At 35.2% G+C, this 21,752-nt stretch overlaps 1 protein-coding gene across 8 annotated transcripts in view; it reads left to right on the top strand.

The window, feature by feature from the left end:
* Nucleotides 1-21,752, top strand: part of Fam172a (family with sequence similarity 172, member A) — a 333,594-nt gene that overhangs the window by 11,547 nt on the left and 300,295 nt on the right. For 6 of the 8 annotated variants that reach the window (XM_013022088.1, XM_013022086.1, XM_013022087.1 and 3 more), the window contains exon 2: nt 10,577-10,700. The exons of 1 other annotated variant lie outside the window; for it this stretch is intronic. In XM_013022088.1, coding sequence (XP_012877542.1) covers nt 10,595-10,700 — 106 coding nt within the window. In that variant the 5' untranslated portion in view covers nt 10,577-10,594. Of the gene's footprint in view, nt 1-10,576; nt 10,701-19,009; nt 19,042-21,752 lie in introns of those variants that run through there. One more of the 8 variants, XM_013022090.1, reaches the window with a different exon arrangement.

Below are 21,752 nucleotides of genomic sequence, written 5' to 3'. Positions count from 1 at the left end.
AATTCTGCCAGTGAATAGCAACTCAAATATTACACAGCCTTCCAAGTACAAGCATGAACCACCATGTTCTCCTTCTTGTGTAGAATCAGTGTGTTTGTGTGTGTGTGTGTGTGTGTTGTGTGTGTGTGCGTGTGCGTGCATGCACATGTCAGTGCTGGTGCTATGGCTTTAACTCTGGGCTCTGAGCTCTTGTTTGGCTTTTTTTTTTTTTTTTTGGTCAGTTGTGGGGCTTGAACTCTGGGCCTGGGCGCTGTCCTTGTGCTCTTCAGCTCAAGGCCAGCGCTCTACCACTTGAGCTACAGCACCACTTCTGGTTTTCGAGTGATTTATTGGAGATAAGATTTCATGGACTTTCCTGCCCGGGCTGGCTTTGAACTGTGATTCTCTACTTCTTGAGCTATACCTCCACTTCTAACTTTTTACTGGTTAATTTGAAAGTAAGAGCCTGTTAGAACTTCTTCCTGGGCTGGCTTCAAAATGATTCTCAGATCTCAGCCTTCTGAATAATGAGGTATACAGGTATGAGCCACTGGAGCCTGGCTGATATGTTGAATCTTTAATTACTAGTGTACACAATGTCCAACTTATTTTGGTACCCCTGGGATATATTTATATGTGTGTAAGAGTAATTTTAAATAAACAATTATTAATAGGAGCATTTTCCATAAAAATAAAGCCTGTTCATTGCTTTTTTTCTCCCTTTCTTTTTCCTTCCCTCCATCCCTCCCTCCCTCTCTCTTTGTCTTTTCTATCTTTCTCTCTCTCTCTTTCTTTCCTTCCGTCTTTTTTTTTTTTTAAGGAAAGTTCTGATTTATCTGTAGTCAGATTTCAGGGACACAGTGCTTGAAGTCCTCTAGCAAAATTAGTGTATGTTTTGAACAAACACAATATAGACTTATTTCATAGCAAGTGTAAACCTTTGAATGTACATGTACAGTAAGGTTGGTGCTAATTCTATGTCAGATTAAGCAGCTTTATAATTTTATTACTGACAAAGCAGCTTTATAATTTTATTATTGTTAATTTGTATACAAAAAGGACAATTGAATGAATCAACATCTGCTTTTCAGAGAAAGGAAGTTTAACTCATAGTAGGAAAAATATTTTCAGAATTTGTTATTGTAATAAATAGAAATGAATTTAGCAACATTTTATGTTCAGAAAGCGCACCAGATGAAATGTTTTATGCTTGTTTTATTATCATTTCAATATCAAGTCCTCCCTCCAGTGGCTGTTGTTACAGCATTTCCCTTTCTTACCATATTTTAGAAAAGCAAGGAAAGTCATTTTCTCCCCTCAGGATTAAAGTCCATTTTGCATTATGTCAGAGTACTGTCTGATAATCCTCTGTGGTAAATGTTGTCTTATGATTAGATGAACCTAACATTTAGCAGCCTAGGGAACAGATTATTCTGAGTTAAACTTTTAGGCCCTATCATACATTTACAACTTGCTTATTACTATTCTTTATTTCAAGCATTTAAAAATTCATTGATTTGTATCTTCTTCCTAGGCATGTTTTGATTACTGTACTTAGGAGTGGAGGAATAACAACCAGAAGGGGGAAAACATAAATAACAATTGTTATTTTCAAAAGTGCATCATTATTTTCTAAAGTACCATATTACCCGGTTATAAGATACATTATTTTTTTATTCAAATAAAAAAACCCTTACTTTGTCTTTTTAATAGCAGGTATAAACACTTCTGACATTTAAACTTTATACAATCTATTAGCTTAATTCAAAATAGGCAAGGAATCAGTTGGGTTTCTAAAAGAGTAGTTCATTGTTATGAAACTACTATTGAAAGGATTCCCAATTCCTGAATGTCTTTCCAATGTCAATAGCTCCTGAATGCTTCTATTAGGGTTTATCTCACAAATTTTTGAGTAAATAGATGGGATTAGACTCTCAATATTATTACGGAAAAATGACCCAATGAAAATTATAAATGCAATGTTATGAAAATTATATTTATTTTTATTTATGTAATATATGTATATTTGTATTATTTTATATTATATACATATATATGTGTATATATCTATATTTCTATATACGTGCATACATACAGTGTGTGTGTGTGTGTGTGTGTGTGTGTGTGTGTGTGTGTGTGCGCGCGCGCGCGCTGGTTCTGGGTCTTTAACTCAGGATTTGGGCGCTGTCCCTGAACTTTTGTGTTCAAGGACAGTATTGTACCACTTGAGCCACAGGTATACCTTTGGCTTTTTGGTTAATTGGAGATAGCCTCAGGGACCTTTCTGCCTGGCGATAGCTTTGAATCAGATCTCAGCCTCTTGAGTCTTTAGATTTATAGTGTCAGCCGTCGGCACCTTGCATTAAGTATATTTTTGTAATTAAAAGATAATTATGTGTAACCAGGATTATTGTGAGTGGTTATACAGATACTATGTACTGATAAACAAGTAGCTTTCTTAATATGCAATGCCTAAGTAACTCTTGAACCAAACAATATGATTAACATTTGTATATTCACCACTAAATCAAGACTATCTTATGTGTTTTTCCCCATTTCATGTCTTTTTTCCTTCTTGGCAGTAATTACTATTTAAAATTTTGTGTTTAATGTCTCATTTTTTTGGGGGGGGGCAGTCCGGTCGTGGGGCCTGAACTCTGGGCCTGGGCGCTGTCCCTCAGCTCTTCAGCTCAAAGCTAGCGCTCTACCACTTGAGCCACAGCGCCACTTCCGGCTTTTTTTTTCCCTGCTTATGTGGTGCTGAGGAATGGAACCCAGGGCCTCAGGCATGCAAGGCAAGCGCTCTACCACTGAGCCACCTTCCCAGCCCCATGTCTCATATTTTTAATTTCAAATTGTAATATAAAAAGTTGTTTTAAATTAATTTGTTTTAAAGTGCCATATAAATAAATGGTATCATACTGTGGTCTTCTAAAACTTGGTTAGTTATTCAAAAATTAATCCATGTTTGCTAGTGTAATTGTGATTTCATTTTTACTACTGTATAATCTTCATCTTTGCCCTGTTGATATATAAAAGTGTGCCTCTAATAATTATAGTAGTTGCTTTTTCCCCCCATTTTTTGTAGCTGGCCTGAAAGGACCCCCCCCCCCCCACCCAGTGATCTTTTTGTCTTGACCATGCTTTTGTGCTTCTACACAAAAGCATAGGGCTGCCTTCTGTATCAATAAGAGTATCAAGAAAATGATGGTGAAGTTTTATTTGCTATTGTGGATTTCTTCCTCAAACACGTCTTGTGGAAGTCCTCAGGCAGCCTATGATGGGAGCTACCCAGGCCTTTAACAACGATTAATACCAATAATATATTTCTGTGAGTAAGTCTTCTTAGAAGTAGTAACTTCAGTCCCTCTGCACTTCAGAAACTTACAGAACTTATCAAGGTATTTTGAATGCAAATTTAAGAACCCCAGTGAGAATCCTTGGCTGAGAGAAATTGGAGTTGGCCTGGAGTTTTGTGTGTGTGTGTGTGTGTGTATACATGTATATATGTGTGTATGTATGTATTAATTTTACATTGATTATAAAATGGCATATACATTTGATCCATGTAAAGAGACTGCTTATTGGCATATTGTTTTTCTAAAATTTTGAGCATCGAATATTCTTTTTGAGAATTACTTTATCCTTAGCTACAGTTCTGCCATTTCTATTATACAGTGAAAACTTCATCAAAAAGACCATTTAAATTCTTCCTTTTGACAGGCTTCAAAATTGAGAATTGTTTTAGTTCTTATTTAATTCTTCACTTAAGTTGTAACATTGTCTTGTATGAGATTTTCTATTCTAATCTTCTTGAGTATCTCCTTTTTGGTAGATGAAAAGAAATATGTAATTTAACAAGTTGATTTCCAATTTTGGAACTTATGAAAAGCAGTGTCTTTTAAATATTATTTTCTTCTAAAACCTTTTGATTTTATTCTTTAAGTTTTTCTTTTTGATGTTTGATTTCTGAAAGCATTGTAAAGAATAGTGGGGAGTATTTTTTTAACCTTAGTTTCATTTCTGAATGGCAAAATGAATATTCTCGGACAATTATGGTTGACAGTTTTAATCTGTTAGATAATTATATCAAACTTGCCTAAAATGACAAATTCTAACACTTCCTAATAACATAAAATAAGAGTATGAACCTTCTATGTAAAAAGTACTGGAATTATTTTTCTAGTGAAGTTATCCTTTGTTTGACTTTACCAGAATGTTCTGGAAGATGGAGGTCATAATGAAGCACCCCTTACATTTTAGGATGCTTTAGCTGATTTACTTGGTTCCAAAGCTGAGAATTTTTCATACTGAGATATTTCTCGTATCTGTCACATCTCTTCAAGTATTAGCGATGACCTATAAGATAATGGGTATGAAAGGAATTGCTGACCTTTAGACCATTGTGTACTTTTAGGAGATCGTAGGAATGGTGTTCATTAGTCTTTAGGAAACACTTTATGTGAGCCGGGCGCCAGTGGCTCACGCCTGTAATCCTAGCTACTCAGGAGGCTGAGATCTGAGGATTGTGGTTCAAAGCCAGCCCGGGCAGGAAAGTCTGTGAGTCTCTTATCTCCAATAAACCACTAGAAAATCGGAAGTGACGCTGTGGCTCAAGTGGTAGAGCGCTTGCCTTGAGCTGAAGAGTGCAGGGACAGTGCCCAAGCCTAGAGCTCAAGTCCCAAGACCTACAAAAAACAAAACAAAACAAAAAACTTTATGTGAAGTTGGGATATACATAGATACACCTTTAAGTAAAGTTCAAAAGGAATGTAAAAAATGAATTGTTCCAAAAAGCTAATTTCTATTATGATTGCTTTTTTCTATGTCATCTGAGAAACTTGTGTCATCACAGAAGATAGTATTCTTATTGTTTGTTCTTAAGGTGCATCCAAAAACACATATCAACATCTCTTTTATATAAATGAGATTGATTTTAGTATCCTTCCAGGATTTTCAGCATAGTTAATTGGAACTTTCCTTCCTTCCTTCCTTCCTTCCTTCCTTCCCTCCCTTCGTTCCTTCGTTCGTTCCTTCCTTCCTTCCTTTCTTCCTTCCTTCTCTCTTTCTCTTTCTTTCCTTCTTTCTCTCTTTCTCTTTCTTTCCTTCTTTCTCTCTTTCTCTTTCTTTCCTTCTTTCTCTCTTTCTCTTTCTCTCTTTCTTTCCTTTCTTTCTTTCCTTCCTTCCTTCCTTTCTCTTTCTCTCTTTTTCTCTTTCCTTCTCTCTTTCTCTTTCTTTCCTTCTTTCTCTCTTTCTCTTTCTTTCCTCTCTTTCTTTCCTTTCTTTCTTTCCTTCCTTCCTTCCTTTCTCTTTCTCTCTTTTTCTCTTTCTTTCTCTTTCTTCTTTCTCTCTTTTCTTTCTTTCTTTCTTTCTTTCTTTCTTTCTTTCTTTCTTTCTTTCTTTCTTTCTCTCTCCCTTCCTTCCTTCCTTTCTTCCTTTCTTCTTTCTTTCTTTCTCTCTCTCCTTCATTCCTTTGTTCCTTCCTTCTTTCTTTCTTTCTTTTCTTTCCAGACAGCGTCTTACTGTGTGTATCCCTGGCTGACTATAAGCTCCTCATGATCTTCCTGCCTCAGCTCCTGATACTTGCCTTGAATTAGGCACATGTCATAACCATGGATTTTTAAAAAAATTTCTACAAGAATTACTGGTGTTTCTTAAGGAATTTATGATTTGAAAATAATTTCATGTACATTCTTTCATGGGAGTTCACCTAGCTACTAGGTGGTAGAACCACAATTTCTCTTTCAAAGTTGTTTGGTAAATTAAGAAATTAATTTGGATTAGAAGCATGTATTCTTTGGTTGAACTAAGGTTTGATCCAAACATAATTGCATTTTGTGGAGAAGCTACTTTTTTCTATGCACCAGGAACCTGTATTACACTTGGGCTTTTTCTTCTGTGTCTGCTCTTTCTTCATCCGCCTCAACCATACTTTCTGTATATTTGCATACTACACCTCAATAAAACATTATCTATCTATCTATCTATCTATCTATCTATCTATATTTTTCTCTCACTGTTGCTCTAATTGTATGCTAGCTAGTTTTAGTTTGAAGGTAACTTCATTGGTGAACAACAGTTTTTCTTTTTTTAAAAAACTGTCATTTGGATAGGCCTTTTGGTTCCCCACACATCCTGGTACCAGTTTCAATTAGTGTACTTTTAATTGCTGATTGGCTGTGTTGGGTTTGATTTCCAGAGCCTGACTTACTGAGCATGGATTGTTTGGGGTTAGCCTAGCATTAGAGCAGTCCCAGGGGTTTCAGATAATTAACCCAATTTACTTGTCCAATACAACACTTTGTACTTTCATTGTATCCAAATGTGAAATGCAAAGGGCTCTCTGCAACTCCCCCCACACTCCGCCATATAGTCTATATCTAGTTTTATATTTAATATCTACCTAAAAACAAATACTAAAAAGTAAGCCTTGTGTTTATCTTTCTGTACATTTTATAAGTGCTCACACTGTATTTTGAGCAAACAGGGAAAATGTTGTACTGTTTCATGTTTTGAAATGCTGACTGGATAAAGATTACACATGACAAGTTATTTATAGCTTTATTTATACATAGTGGATTCTCGGTTGGAATCATAGAAAGGAAAAAGATATGATAATTGCTTTGTGTAGTTCACAGAATGAAATCTCAAACTGAGATGTTTTGAATCTAGTTTGTACTGTAACCATTTCTAGGAAACCATATTTAAACCTCAGTGGTTATCATGAAGTATACAACATGTCAACTGTGTCCCAATTCACATCAGTAAAAACCTTCCACCACTTTATTCCCTATAACCTAACCTCCATCAGATAATGCTAAATAAACTGTGTTGAGTGCACATATTAATATATATCAAATGTACCAAGCGGCTTGCTGGCTGCATTTTCAGGAGTGTTTATCTGTGGTCATGCAGGTTATAACTCTGAATTTTTATTAGGAAAACTAAATAGAGATTTTATAATATTCCTGATTTAGCTTTACCAGCTGTGCCACAGTCATGGAAAATAACTCAAGAGGGTAAAAATCTAACAGTATGGAAGAATGCAACAGAGAAATTGCTTTTGCTTTGTGCTTACTTGCTCTGCATCTGGTATTATAAGGTTTAGGGTCATGTGGAGTAATTAATAGTCTCCTAACTTACATACTGCTACTCCAGTGAACTGAATTTTTAGGTTGTGTCATCTAAAATAAAAACAATGGTTATTAATTGGTATTTTATCTTATGAATCTTGAAAATAATTCTTTACAATGTGACTGTCAACAATATATAATGTTGCCTTCATTAAAGGAGCCATATGAAATGATTATGTACATTTCTTTTTATTTAGGAATCAGATAATTTGGGCCCATTGAGAAATGATCAAATAGTATAAATAGAAGAAATACTGGATTACTTGAAAGATAGAGTTAAAATTGTAAGGCACTTCTTGTAGATAATTTATTTTTGGAATTGTAGCAAAGGGCACTGTGGAACCTCTTATAATGAACATCTTTGTTAATTTCTGAAACAGGATATGCATAATAAAAGACTGCGAGTACTTATTTATGGGACTCTTCAGATCTGACTAATTTCTGAATGTAGGTAGATAGCACTTACAAGTATTGCTTTGGTAACAGAAATGATCGCTCTAGGTCTGTCTACATTATTTGTGGCGGCTTTGCAGTTTAATTTCATCTAGTCAGGAAGCCCCTAGACAAGCAGTGCCTATGTCTATTTAATTCACTATTGTAGCTCCAGGGACTTCCTCACTGCCTAAACTATACACTAGGATATGTTTCTCCAAGGAATTTAGATGCATTTTATTCCTGTTGAATTTATCATTTCGAGTTAACTATTCACAGAAGAAGAATAACAGCTACTTCCATGCTAAGTGAACATGTTTTCTCTGTCAAAAGTGATGTTAGACAGCTTTCTGTTTTTATGATAAAATACCTGAGATAGTCAACTTGAAGATTTATTTTGGCTCATAGTTTTGTAGGTTTTAGTTTATGGTCATTTAATTCCATTATTTTGGGGCCTTTGTCAAGGTAAAACATCATTGTTGGGAACATGTTGTGGAGCAAATTATTCACTATGTGGTGACTGGAGAGCAAAGAGAGAGATAGGAAAAGGTTAGAGTCTCACTATCCCCTTCAATGGCATGTCACAGTGACTTAACTTCCACTAGGTCTTACCTTCTAGATGTTCTTCTATTCCTAATAGTGACTTAGGCTGGTGAGCCTTTGGGGGACTCTTTGGATCTAAACTATAACAGTTGTTTTATATTTTAGGAATTCTTTTTAGGAGCCACGATGCTATTATATAGCAATAACAGTGAAAGTTATACTGGAAATTGGATACTCATATACACATACTTTTATAGTACTTAATTTTCAACCACTATTATATATTTCACATTTATAATGAAGAAAATGAAGTTTTGGGATATTAACTGACTTGTCAAATGCCAGAGATTTATTGTTAAATGGTGAAGCTAGGACTCATTTACACCAGTTAAAAATATGAGACCTACTATTGATTGAACACTTAACTACAGATAGATACCACACTACATGGTCTTGTTTAATCTTACTATGAGTGAAGGATGATATAACTTCCATGTAACAAATACGGGAAATGAAGCACAGGAAACTTAAATCATTTGTCATAGATTCATGACTAACTCTACTCATGGCTGAGCACCTACAGTTGGAGTTGAGATACAAATAGCACTTTTAATAACCAATATTTTTGTAGCTGCACATAGCTTAAAGATATTTTTCAGACCAGGTGTGATGGCTGTAATCCTAGCTACTCAGAGAGCAAAGATTAGAAGGATTTGTGGTAGAAGGCTAACCTGAGGAAAACATGTTGTAGCAAGGTTCCATTTCAACAAACAAGCTTGGTGTGATGATTTCTGCTTTAATCTCAATTGTGTAGGGGGCATAGCTAGGAAGTTTGTTGTCTGAAACTGTCTCTGGACAGAAGCACAAGACTATCTGAAAAAATAACCAATACCAAAAAGGGTTTGGAGTCATGGCTCATGTACTAGAGTGCCTGCTTAGTAAATACAGGCCCTGAGACCAAACATCACTACTGCTAAAAAAAAAATTACTTTCAGGGTTAAGTTTTTATGTCTTTACCTATTTGCTGAAGAGGTACATTTTAAACTATTTTTCTGTTGTATTCTGCTGATTTAAAAAGTGTCTTTATAGTTAAAGAGTGCTATATACTTATGAATGGAAACTGAAGTTTGCCTTGTAAAACTTGTCATTGGTTCCTCAACCAGAGTAATTAATAGTCAATCTTAGTTTGCTATTGTTATCAGTGTGCTTTTTGTTGTTGCTATTTGTTTCCTTTATTTGTGTTTATTTTTTATTGTTGTTATAAAGGTGATTTAAGGAGGGGTTATAGTTACATAAATCAGGTAAACAGTACATTTCTTTTTGGGCATTGTCACCCCTTCTCTCGTTCTCTCCCAGTTTTTCCTTCCCATTCCCACCCACAAATTGTAAAGTTCATTTTCAGGATAGTGCCATTGAGCACCACTGCTGCATTTGTCCACACTTTGTCTCTCCATTTCTGTGCATTTGCTTAAGTTTTAAGACAGGATTTCCCTGTGTAGCCCAGGCTGGCTTTTAGCTTCCAAAGTGCTGGATTACAAGCATATATCACCACTCTTGGATTCAGTGTAGGTTTTATATATGGTCTAAATCTAGTTTAAAGTTTTCTATTTTATGTGATGCATTTTGTTTCCTTTTTAACTTCTGTTTACTTTCTTATTTGGGGCACCATTGGAAAAAATCATGCATTTATAGTTTTAATGCTTCCCCTTTAGCCAACATAGAGAAGGATTCGATTTTAATAAATCACAATTTTATATTATGATTGGTTACTGGAATACCACTTACAGAGCAGTACTTCCTGGTATTAAGCTTAAGATAGCTTCATTTTTAAAAGGGTTATTTTTCTCATAAAGTTTAATTTAAATTTACAGTATAGGTACTTAGTGATATTTTAAGAATTTTATATATGTATCTCTTCTGTTTTCATATTCTAGGAGAAAGACATTCTAACTTTATAAATAAACATTCTTATAATTTACTTTAAGAGAAATCTCAAGTGTTTGAAATTACTTGATGTTTTTAAAAAGTATTAGAGGATCCAGGACATTAGATGCTGAGGCAGGAGGATCATGAGTTTCAGTTCAGCCTAGTGCTACAAAATGAGGCCTTATCTCAATAAGCCAAAAATAAAACAAATTAATGACAAAACACATCAGATAATAAGGAAATAACTAGTAAAGTTTGGTTACATTGACTTCATCAAATGTACATAAACATGTATCTTTAAAGTATCATGTTCAATGAGATGGGAATTACAATGAAGACAGCAACTTGAGATCTATATTTCTAGAGCCAGAACACTGTTAACCAGATTGAAACATAAATAATCTAATGCAAAGCAGGCAGTAATAAGTACAATGGCATAGATATCAATAAAATATAGTGACAATCAAGATAGGAGACTTATCTTGCATCTGGAGGATCTAGTAAGTTCTCATGGAGTAGATAGGACTGAGTAGAGCTTAATTTATTGCTTTCATTCATTCTAGACTGTCTTCTGAAGATTGATGTCTATTTCCTTGATCTCTTTAATTTTCTTGCCAATTTGGATAAACATGGCTCAAATCCAGCAGGGAGGTCCAGATGAAAAAGAAAAGACCACAGCACTGAAAGGTACATACTTGATTTGCTCTTTCAGGAAATTCCCATTGTGCCTACCAAAGATATAGGAACATTTAAGTGACCTCTCCTATTTTAATATATATTGGTACCTAAGCTATTTGTAATTAGTTGTATCCTTCACAGCAACCACCAGTGTCTCACATGTAGTTAGTTCTCAGTAAATAATTCATAAAACCATGATTTTTATAGGTATAAAAATTCTTAAAGTTCTTGTTCAAGGTAATACATTTAATCGTAAAGCTAACATTGTGTTTTGAATTGAGATTAGTGCTTTCCATATTTTTTTGCTGATTGGAATGCTATAGTGGGTTAGAAAAATATACTAATTCCTATATTGTCTTTGGCATTGGCATTAGGATATTTCAACACTTTAGAAGGAATCTGCCATAGACGTGGTTAGGAAATTTCATGTTTTAGAATGTTTTACTTGTTTTAAATCTGCTATCTCTTGTCATTTTACTCCTCAAGAAGTATCCATTGTTGAGCTGTAGTTTTTTCATTTTCATGCATTTCAGTCTACCTAATAATCTGCTGGAGATTATCTGTCTTAAAGTTACTTTAATTTTTTCAAAGTTTTAGCATGGAATTATTTTAGTATAGTGGGGTTAAAGTAGGGAGAAATGGAGAAAGAAAGGAACATTTCTTGTTCCCCATGTAGGAAATGGGAGTTATAGATTCAAGAAGGTAGTTCTTATTCATAGCTGTTCTTACATATTCAGAGTTGGGCACATACACATGATGCTGTCAGTCTAATAACCCTAATCTTTAGATAATGGTTCTGAGTGGGTAAGGTGGATGAAGCCAATATAGAACATGGGCAACTTTGGAATTCCTTTTGTTAAGTATGTCCTTATTCTTTTTTTTTTTTTTTTTTTTTGGTCAGTCATGGGGCCTGAACCCAGGGCCTGGACACTGCCCCTCAGCTCTTCAGCTCAAGGCTAGTCCTCTACCACTTGAGCCATAGCACCACTTTGGGCTTTTTCTGCCTATGTGGTACTGCTGAATGGAATCTAGGGCCTCATGCATGCAAGGCAAGCACTCTACCACTGAGCTACCTTCCCCTTTCATTTTTTTCTGTAACCATTTATGAAGTGTTCCCAGATTTTTACCATTGCAAAGTCTAAGACATATAGAAGTACTTCCTATAGCTCAAAGGAGAAAACAGATTTAAATAGTCCCCCCTTATTTCTTAATCTTAACTTGACAGTAAAAAGAAGGATTACTTAACCTGTTTTTCTTTTTTTAATCTTAATTCCTGGTTTCAACTTCTAGTCTGGTCCTATTGATATTTGCTGAAAATAATATACTTTTTGTTTCCTCATCTATCTAGCTTGCTTCTTTCCCCTTCATTTGCTGCTTCAGTTCCTTTTAATCTTAAAAGGGGTGTAGGAAGGTGTAGTCCATTTTCTATAGCTGCTCAGGCTAAGAGTGGATTGTTAGCCTTGCCTGGACAAAGGGAACTAAAAAGTGTGTGTGTGTGTGTGTGTGTGAGAGAGAGAGAGAGAGAGAGAGAGAGAGAGAGAGAGAGAGAGAGAGAGAGAGAGATTTAATCTATTTAATCTGGGCTCTTTCTGTAACTTGGTTATGGTACAATAAACATGGTATAAAAGTACCTTTTGTATTCTGGCTTGCAGTTTTTTTGATAAATGCCTCATAGTGGTATCTTTGGATCAGAGGGTAGTTTTTGATTTTTTAATTTGATGTGCGATTTCCATATTTCTTTTTTTGTTACACTAATCTACATTGCCCCAAAAGTATATTAGAGTCTTTTTTTCCTTAATCATTTCCGACATTATTGTTCATATTCTTGATGATGGCTTTTGCTGACTGGTGTATGATGGAATCTCAGTGTTGTTTTGGTTTGCATTTCTTTTGTGGCTAGAAATATTGAGCATTTCTTCATGTACTCATTGGCCATTTGTAATTTTTTTCAGAAATCTCTATTTAGCTCCTTTGTTCATTTAGTTTTGTTATTAATTCTTTAGTTTATGAACTCCATGTATATTCTGATTATCCAGCCCTTGCAGAAGTATGGCTGGCAAAGATCTTTTCCCATTCTGTTTGTTGTCATTTTAGCTTAGTGACTATACCCTTCTCTGTGCAGAAGCCTTTTAGATTTATGTAATCCCATTTGTCCATTCTTTCTCCTGTTTGCTGTGCTCCTGGAATTCTATTTAGAAAGTTCTCACCTATGCCAATAAGTTATAGTGTTTCCCTACTACTTTCAAGGCTTTAGACCTTACATTGAAGTCTTTGGTCCAGTTTGAATAGATTCTAGTCAAGTTGAGGGACAAGGACCTAGTTTCAGTTTTCTACATGTGGATATCACAGCACCATTTGTTAAAGAGAGTTTTCATCTTTAAGCCTTAAATACTATTAGAAGAAATGAAAATATTTTACATTCACATTGAATTTAAAAAGTTTTTAAAATCTATTTTATAAATGCTCAGATGTCAACTGTCTTAATTTGTTTTGTTCTAATATGAATGAATATAAAAAATTGGGTAAATTATAACAAGCAGAAGTTTATTGATCCTCATTTCTGGAGGCTGGGAAATCCAATGAAGGCACTAGACTTCCAAAGTCCTTCTTTCTGTATCATTCCATGGTAGAAGGTGGAAGGATCATGATTGTTGAATTTACCCCTTTATAGCAACAATAATCCCATCCTAGAGAGCAGACTTCATGGCTCAATTACCTTTTCAAAGTGTTATGAAGGCAGTTAAAACCAATGTGAGAGCTAGGCACTGATAGCTCATACCTGGAATCCTGCCTACTCAAGAGACTGAGGTCTGAGGATCAAAGTTCAAAGCCAGCCCAGGCAGCAAAGTCCATGAGGTGCTTATCTCCAGTTATCCACCAAAAAAGGGAGAATGGAGCTGTGGCTCAACTGGTGGTACAACAATGTCACTGAGCAGAAAACTCAGGGACAGGACAGTAGGCCCTAGTTCAAACCCAGAACTAGCACACACAAGAACAAACAACAACAACATAGTGAGAGGTTGTTTTTTGGGAGGGGGGGGAAGACTATTGAAATCATAGTGCCAGCTATGCCAGGTATTAGGTTTCTTTTTTGCTTGATCATGTAAGTGTATGCTGTCTTCAAGGATTGCAAGATATCTTTGTCCCAATTGCTCCAGCTGAATATTTACCATACAGGCATAACTATAGCTGCTTCTCTGAATCCTTGCCTGTTGTTGTATCCCTGTGTTCTCTGCTAAATAATAACAATACTCCAAGACTTTCTACTACCTCTATTATTTATTTATATCATGAAAGTCTCAAGCCATTTCTCGGGACAGTTTATGTTGTTTTGACCCTTTATTTATAGGTAATGTAAGCCATTGAGGAAATAGTCCTTATCTAAGATACTAGAAAATGCCTAAGATGATTACTGTCTTTAGGCCTTTGTAAACAAACTCTTCTCACAAATGTGAAACTTAATGATGGTTTGAATTAGATTGGTATCAAAGAGATGAAAAAAATTGACATTTTCTGATGTTTTAAAGATTTATACCTGAAACAGTTCCAAACAGTACCATCAAGTAGATTGAGGAAACATTGGGAAAAGTAGATTAGTGGTGGTAATGGTGAAAAGTAAGAGACAGGCTTTTGGTATTACATTCAAATGCAACTTAAACATCAAATTTTATAAGTGAAGTTGGAGAACTGACAGAGTTTGAATTTAAGATAATTTTTTTAGGAATCAGAATATATATTATTATAGTCATGATCTTAATTGATATCAGTGTAATCAGTGTAGCTAGAAAAGAGGACTGTCAGTGAGGTATCAATATACCTAGAAAAGATAAGTCTAAAGATTGAGCACTGGGCACCCTTTAGAATTATAAAGATGAGAGGAACCAGTGACAGAGGTCAAATGGAATTTCTACTAAAGAGCTAGGAACTAGGAACTACTGAGAACTAGAAACAGGAAAGAGATCTCTAATAAAAAATTGGGGATATTATTTATGTCATATGATGGGTAAAATTAGATGAGGACTATGAATTCACCTGATTGGTGAATTTGCACTAGAAAATGGAAGAGAAGAACTGGAAACCACCGTAGAGAGGTATGTGAAAGGTTTTGATGTGTACTTACTTGTATAGTCATGAGAATGATCTAGCACATTCAGAATAATGTATGATTTAGGATTGATGAAAAAGAATATATGTAAAACATTCTACCTAACTGGATGTGTAGCATTTCCATCTAGATATGTTTTGTTCATTTTCAATTTTACTTGATAATGTAGAAATTTGATCCTAAGTTGTAGTTTTAATTTATTGCTTCTATAAACAATATGGAACACGAGATCAGATTGATTTGGGGGAATTTTAGAGGTGTATAAGGATGCTAAGAGTGTAGGTAGACTCTAGAGCTAGAATTATCCAGATTCAAGGTCAGACTTTTCCCTCTTACTAAGGACAATTTGCTTAACTTCTCTCAGTTTTCTTTGTAATTGGAGTAATTAGTACACCTGGTGTCATAGGAATTAAGGAATCAATTTGGAGAGATAGGTGTTGACCCTCAGAAAACGTATGTTTGAATTACGCTGGTCAGTTTATCCATCAATTTTTTCACACTTAAATCAATTTGCTAACACTTTCAGATGAACTGTATATCCTAGAATTGTAAAAAAAATAAATATGAAAAAAATATGATAAAATATATAGTCTATTCTATCATTTCCTGCCATAAAACATGCACAAGCATAAAATTTATGAATTTATCAAAACTTACACTAACGTAGACTATCTGTGATACTAACTGCAATTGAGAAAATGTAAATAAATGCAAAGATGAAGTATAAGGTCATGCATAAAATGAACATACTATTTAACAAATATAATGGTAAAAGTTTTGTGTCACCTGTTTCTACTGTTGTTGATTCAAGGGCTGCTAGTGTCTACTTAAAATTCCATATGATGTGTAAGCAGTTTCCAATAAATTGTGTGAGGCAGAAGAAATGATCTTTTATGCATTTTCAGGGTTTTTTTGTACATATAATACATATAACTCACAAAACATGCTAATATTGAGGACATCAAGCCCAGCACCATGGACATGGACACAGATAGATTTATCCTTGACAACATCTCCTCATTAGTGGCCATATAGAGACAAGAAGGTTATCCAAGGAAGGTTTTGAGAATCATAAAATGACTCAGGATAAGAAACTGATATAGCATAGTCAGCGAGAATAATTTCAAGGAAGATATATTTATAACAGAAAACTGCTATAAAGAAGAAATACCTTTACAATATAGGTAAAAGAGAGACTGCAGTTTGATTTATTAAAAAAAAAAAAAAAGACAATCTTAGCCAGGTAATAGCGGCTCATGCTTGTAATCCTTGCTATTCAGGAGGTTGACATCTGTGGATCCCAGTTTGAAGTCAGCCTGAGCAGACAAGTCCATGAAACTCTTTTCTCTAACCAGCAAAAATCTGGAAGTGGCTTAAATTGTAGAGTACAGTCTTGAGGGAAAAAAGCCAAGCAATAGCATGAGGCTCTGAGGTCAAACCCTGGTATTGGCACATACAAAAATTAAAAAAAAAGAAAAGAAAAAGACAACTGGACTTCAGGCAAAGATTTCCTTCCTATTACTTGCACAGATCTTATGGGAGAGCATATAGGTAGCAACATTCTGGTGCATGGAAAAGTGAAGAGACACTGATAACTAGGATGCAGGAGGACCATAGACTACAGAGAATGTGTTTGAAGGTTGTTCATCCTCACCAAAGACAAATATAGAGAGGATAGCAGTTGTTATAGCATGGATCTGTAATGTCACTTAAAAAATCTCATTTTGAAGGCTTTGTCCCCAAAGCACCAGTGTGCAGGTTATTCAATCATGAGGGCTTTAATCTCCGCAGTAGCTTAACCCATTGTTGGATTCACTGCTAAATGAGGTGATTAGAAACTAGAAAGTTATGGAAACTAAGATGGGCCTGTTAAGGGGAACTAAGTAATTGGGTGCATGCCTTGAAATGGTATACTTGTCCCCATATCCTTCCTTATTCATTGTCTTTTTTTGTCTACCTTGAAGTGAACAGCCTCCTACATCACATGACTTCTACTCCCCATGGTCTTCTGCCTTGCCTCAGGTCCCAAGAAATGGAGCTAATTAACCATGGACTGAAACCTCTGAAACTGAACCAAAATAAATCATTCTCACTTTAAAGTTTTCCTAAGGAATTTTGTCACGGCTAAAGAAGATGAGGAAAATCAAGGAGAAGAGACAAAAAGTCAGCAGTCACCTCACCCTAAACCACAATTAGGCTTATACTACTTCCCTTCCACTCCAATCCTGTAGAATATCTGCATGTTTCCATAGTGCCTTTATTAAAACTTCTGGACATCGTTGGACATCAATGGTAACTTATTATTATCACATAGGCTGCCTTCACTATAGTTCAGTAAGTACTATCTTCTTTTGCTCTCTTGATAGCAGTATATTTTCCAGCCTCATCAATGAAGACTTTGGTATGGTATTTTGTTTTTGCGAGTGGGTTGTGTGTTGATATGGGTTGTGTGTTGATGTGAAGTGGTACATTACTAGTAGACATGAGGCAAGGAGAGCTTGCTATAGTTTGGTCTGGAACGTGAAGACTGTCTTTACTTTTGAATTATTGAAAGATGATATAAATCTTTAAAAATTTTATTATAAGGATACTGTACAGAGGGGTTACAGTTACATGAGTAAGATAATAGTACATTTGCTACCAAGCATTGTTACCCCTCCCCCCCGAAGGTGTAAAGTTCATTTTCAACATAGTGTCTTGTATTGCTCATTGTTGCAGTGGGTCAACCTGAATCCTTGTTTCAGCATTTTATTACTTCCATTCCCCGCCCCCTAAATTAGAAAAATGTATATACAAGATGCAGGGCACCGGAATAAAATACAGTTAAAACAGGGGTTATACCATGGGGGAAGAATACAAAAAAAAATCACATAGTACATTAAAAACAGCAGTGACAGAAAAATCCTCTTGTGTCCCTAATCTTGGGGTTCATTTCACTTAGCATCATCTTATATGGTCATATGTACATAACTTTTGACTTTTCCTGCTTGTTTGGTAAGATTATCCTAGATGTACACTAGTTATTGCAAATAAGGGAAAACATGGGTCCTATATATTTCTTTGGGTCTGGTTTACTTCACTTAATATAATTTTTTCCAAGTCTTTCCTTTTCCTAACAAATGGGGTGGTGTAATTCTTTCTGATGGGGGCATAGAATTCTATTATGTATATGTGTGTGATATATATGATATATGTGTGTGTGTGTGTATCTATATTTATACCACATTTTCTTGATCCATTCATCTATTGAGGGGCATCTGGGTTGGTTCCATAGCTTAGCTATGGTGAATAATGATGCTATACATAGTTGTGCTGGTAGCTTTAGTATGGCCTTTTTTGTGATCATTTGGGTAAATGCCCAAAAGTGGGATTGCTGGGTCATAGGAGAGCTCGATATAAATCTTTAAAAGGTGATTTCTAGGAGGAGATTTTAGGTCATTAGGATGAATGTTATAAAAGGAATTTGGAGATGCAGACTTCGTTCTATCTCTGTTTCCTGGCACCATAGGATCCAAGGCCTCCTTTGCTTTGTGATCCTGCAGTTAAATACTCTGCTACCAAAAGCAGTGGAATTAACTGAATATAAACCTCTAAACCTGTGAGCCAAAAGTAACCTTTGCTATCTTTATCTCAGGTATTCTGTTATAGTAATGGAAAGTCAACAAACACAACCTCGCACTGTGGTTATGTGATCTGACTGTGAACTGTTCAGCTCCTCCCTCTTCTCCGTGAACAGAACATATTCCAGGTAGTTAGTTACTAGTCTAGTGAGGATAAGAAATGTTGGAGTTCATCTCTATCTTGTCTGCAATCTAGCTTTCAGGAAATTACACTGAATCATTTTCAAATGTTAGGGCAATCTCATATTGCTTTAATAAACTATTTGAACATGATGTATTACCTCATTTATATATTACTGGTTTTGCTGACAATTTTTTACACATATTTAATATTCAAGAAATCAGATCAGGTTTTGATAGCTAAATATAGCTGGTCGAAAAGTATTCTGGCAATGTTTTCTGGATGAGTTTGCATAAAAATGATATTTCTGTTTCAACTACTGTGTAAAGTTTGTCAATGAAATTATTGTGGGCTAGATTTTTTTTTTATATTCCCTTCCAAGATGTGCTTCTTCATATTCCCTCTGAATATGCCCTGGATATTCCCTGAAAATGCCTCCTCAATACAAGTTGTACCCCATAAGCAAGATGAAAGTGAATGTGAAAGTGGAAGCGTTCATGTCAGGTATTGTCTACATTTGAAAGCAAGAAAAGTTTCAAATCAATTATCTAAGCTCTTTTAGGAACTCTCACAGAAAATTAAATTGAAGTTACTGCCAGCCCTGTACTATCTGTTTTCAATTTCAACTTTGCTTTTACTCTTTTCTTGCTATCTTTGGATTACTTTAAAAAATTAACAGAATATTTTTAAAACAATTTTAAGTTGCAAAAAATTGTAGGATTCACCAGATACATGAATCACTAGGATATAATATGCATAGTCATGAATTGCTTAATGTTGGGGATATGTTCAGAGAAATAAATTGTTAGGTAATTTCATTATTTTTGAATATTTTAGGTTTACATTACACAAATGTAGGTGGTATAGCTTTCCACTCACTCAAGCAATATAGTATGTACCATCATATATGAGGCAATGAAATGTTGTACGTGTGTGTGTGTGTGTGTGTGTGTGTATTTCTGTACATGCAAAGAGAGAGATGGAAGGGAAATTGACTTTAGGAATTAATCCTATGTGGTAACAGGGAGTAATATACAGGCATTAACAGATCCAAAATACATAGGGCAGTCTGGCTTGGAGTTCAGGAGTGACTCGGAGTTCAGGGAAGAGTTGATGTTACAGGGTTGAGACTGAACTGCACAGTATAACAGGCTGGAAATTCAGGAAAAATAGCTTAAAGAATATGGGGTATTTTTGGGGGGGTCAGTACTGAGATATGAACAAGGATTCTATCAGTTGAGCTATACTTCCAGCTCATTTGGCAGTATTGCTTTGTTGCAGTCTTGATCAATCTATGGTGGAGAATTTCAGTCTTTTCTATTAAGGCTCTTAAGGCTTCCCACTGATTTGATAAAGTGAACCCATGTTATAGTTTGATAGTAATTATATTTGAATTTTTGAATTATTGCAAATAGTATGCTCTTCATTTCAATTTCCACATATTTATTTTAACAGTTCATAAAGATAACAGTCACATTTTTCTGTTGATATTTTATCTTGTATCTTACTGTATTTTCTTGTTAGTTATAAGAAGTTATTTTAGGTAGATTTGTTGTGATTTTTTATGAGGACAGTCATATAATACAGTGAGGTTTATTCCTTCCTGTCTGATCTTTATACCTTTTATTTCTCTCCCTGGCCTTGTGCTTGATAGAACTTTATCTACTATGCTGACTAAGAATAGTGAGAATGATATTCTTTCTTGCTTTTGACCTTGAGAACCCATTGTACTTCACTATTATTTTGTTTTGCGAGATTTTGTGTGTTTGTGTATACTCTTATTAAATCAGATATCCCACTTTTCCTTGTATCCTGGGACTTTTAAATTATTTTTAGGTGTTAAAATGGTAGATTGCCTCTTGATTTTTCTGGACTTAATCTATTCTTGCATAATTTATAATTCTTACTTAATCCTAATACTTATAATTCCTATTTAATCCTAATCTTAAATATTCCTGGTTTTGATTTGCTAATTTGTTTTGAAGTTTTTTAAATATCCAGCTATATTGACTTGTGATTTATTTATTTATGCTGGTAATGGAGTTTGAACACAGGGTCCTTGTGCTTGCTCAGAGGTGGCACTACTTGAGGCGTACCTCCAATATTAAAAACATTTTTTTCTGCTTAATTGGAGATGGAAACTAATCTGATTCTCCAGGTCTCAGCATATCCATAGACTGACTCACCACTTCCTGTCTTGATTTTCATTTTTTGTACTGTTTTTGTGTAAGATTGATATCAAGATAAAACTGGTCTCCTAACATAGTTTTGGATATCCTTTTTTTTTAATTTTCAGAAAGATATTGATGAATTGTTAAATTATTGTAAAATATAGGATGCCTTCTCTAGTGAAATTTCTTGACCTGGAAACATTTTTGGAAGATTGTAATTACAAATTATTTTTTTTTAGTAGTCATAACACCATATTGTTCATTTTATTTGATATTAGCTTGATAGTTTGAACATTCTGTGGATATGGACCCTTAATCATTTGTTACTTTATTTTATTTTATTTATTTTTTTGTCTGTTGTGGGGCCTGAACTCTGGGCCTGGGCGCTGTCCCTCAGCTCTTCAGCTCAAGGCTAGTGCTCTACCACTTGAGCTATAGCACCACTTCCAGCTTTTTCTGCTTATGTGGTGCTGAAGAATTGAACCCAGGGCCTAATATATGGAAGGCAAGCACTCTACCACGGAGCCACCTTCACAACCCTCATTTGTTATTTTATATGTGCAGAGCTTTTGGTAGTGTTCACTTCAACCTTTCAACAGTTTCAAGATAATTCCTCTTTACCATCACCTATCAAAAGATTTTAACAATGAGAAATTAATGCATTAATTCAGCCCCTTGTGTGTGTGTGTGTGTGTGTGTGTGTGTGTGTGTGTGTGTGTGTATGTGTATGTGTTTGTGTGTGTTCCTTTGTGAAGTTGCTTTTACTGGAAATTTATATCTTATGCAGATTTTTAAGCTTTAATGTGTTTGGAAAATGTTTTGTTTTTTCTTTTCTGCAAGATGCCTTTGGTTATTAAGAATTCCATATTGATATATCTTCCTTTCCTTCCCTTCCTCCCTCTTCTTTTTCTCTCCTCCCACCCACCTTCCCTAACTTCCTTCTCCTCCTCTTCCCTCCCTCCCTGCCTCCCTCCCTCCCTGCCTCCCTCCCTCCCTGGCTCCCTCCCTCCCTGCCTCCCTGCCTCCCTGCCTCCCTGCCTCCCT

The sequence above is a fragment of the Dipodomys ordii genome, unplaced genomic scaffold (genome assembly GCF_000151885.1).
Source record: "Dipodomys ordii isolate 6190 unplaced genomic scaffold, Dord_2.0 Scaffold59, whole genome shotgun sequence".
In the NCBI taxonomy this organism is placed as follows: Eukaryota; Metazoa; Chordata; class Mammalia; order Rodentia; family Heteromyidae; genus Dipodomys; species Dipodomys ordii.
The sequence above is the reverse complement of the archived record's forward strand: the minus strand, read 5'-3'. Positions and strand labels throughout refer to the sequence as shown.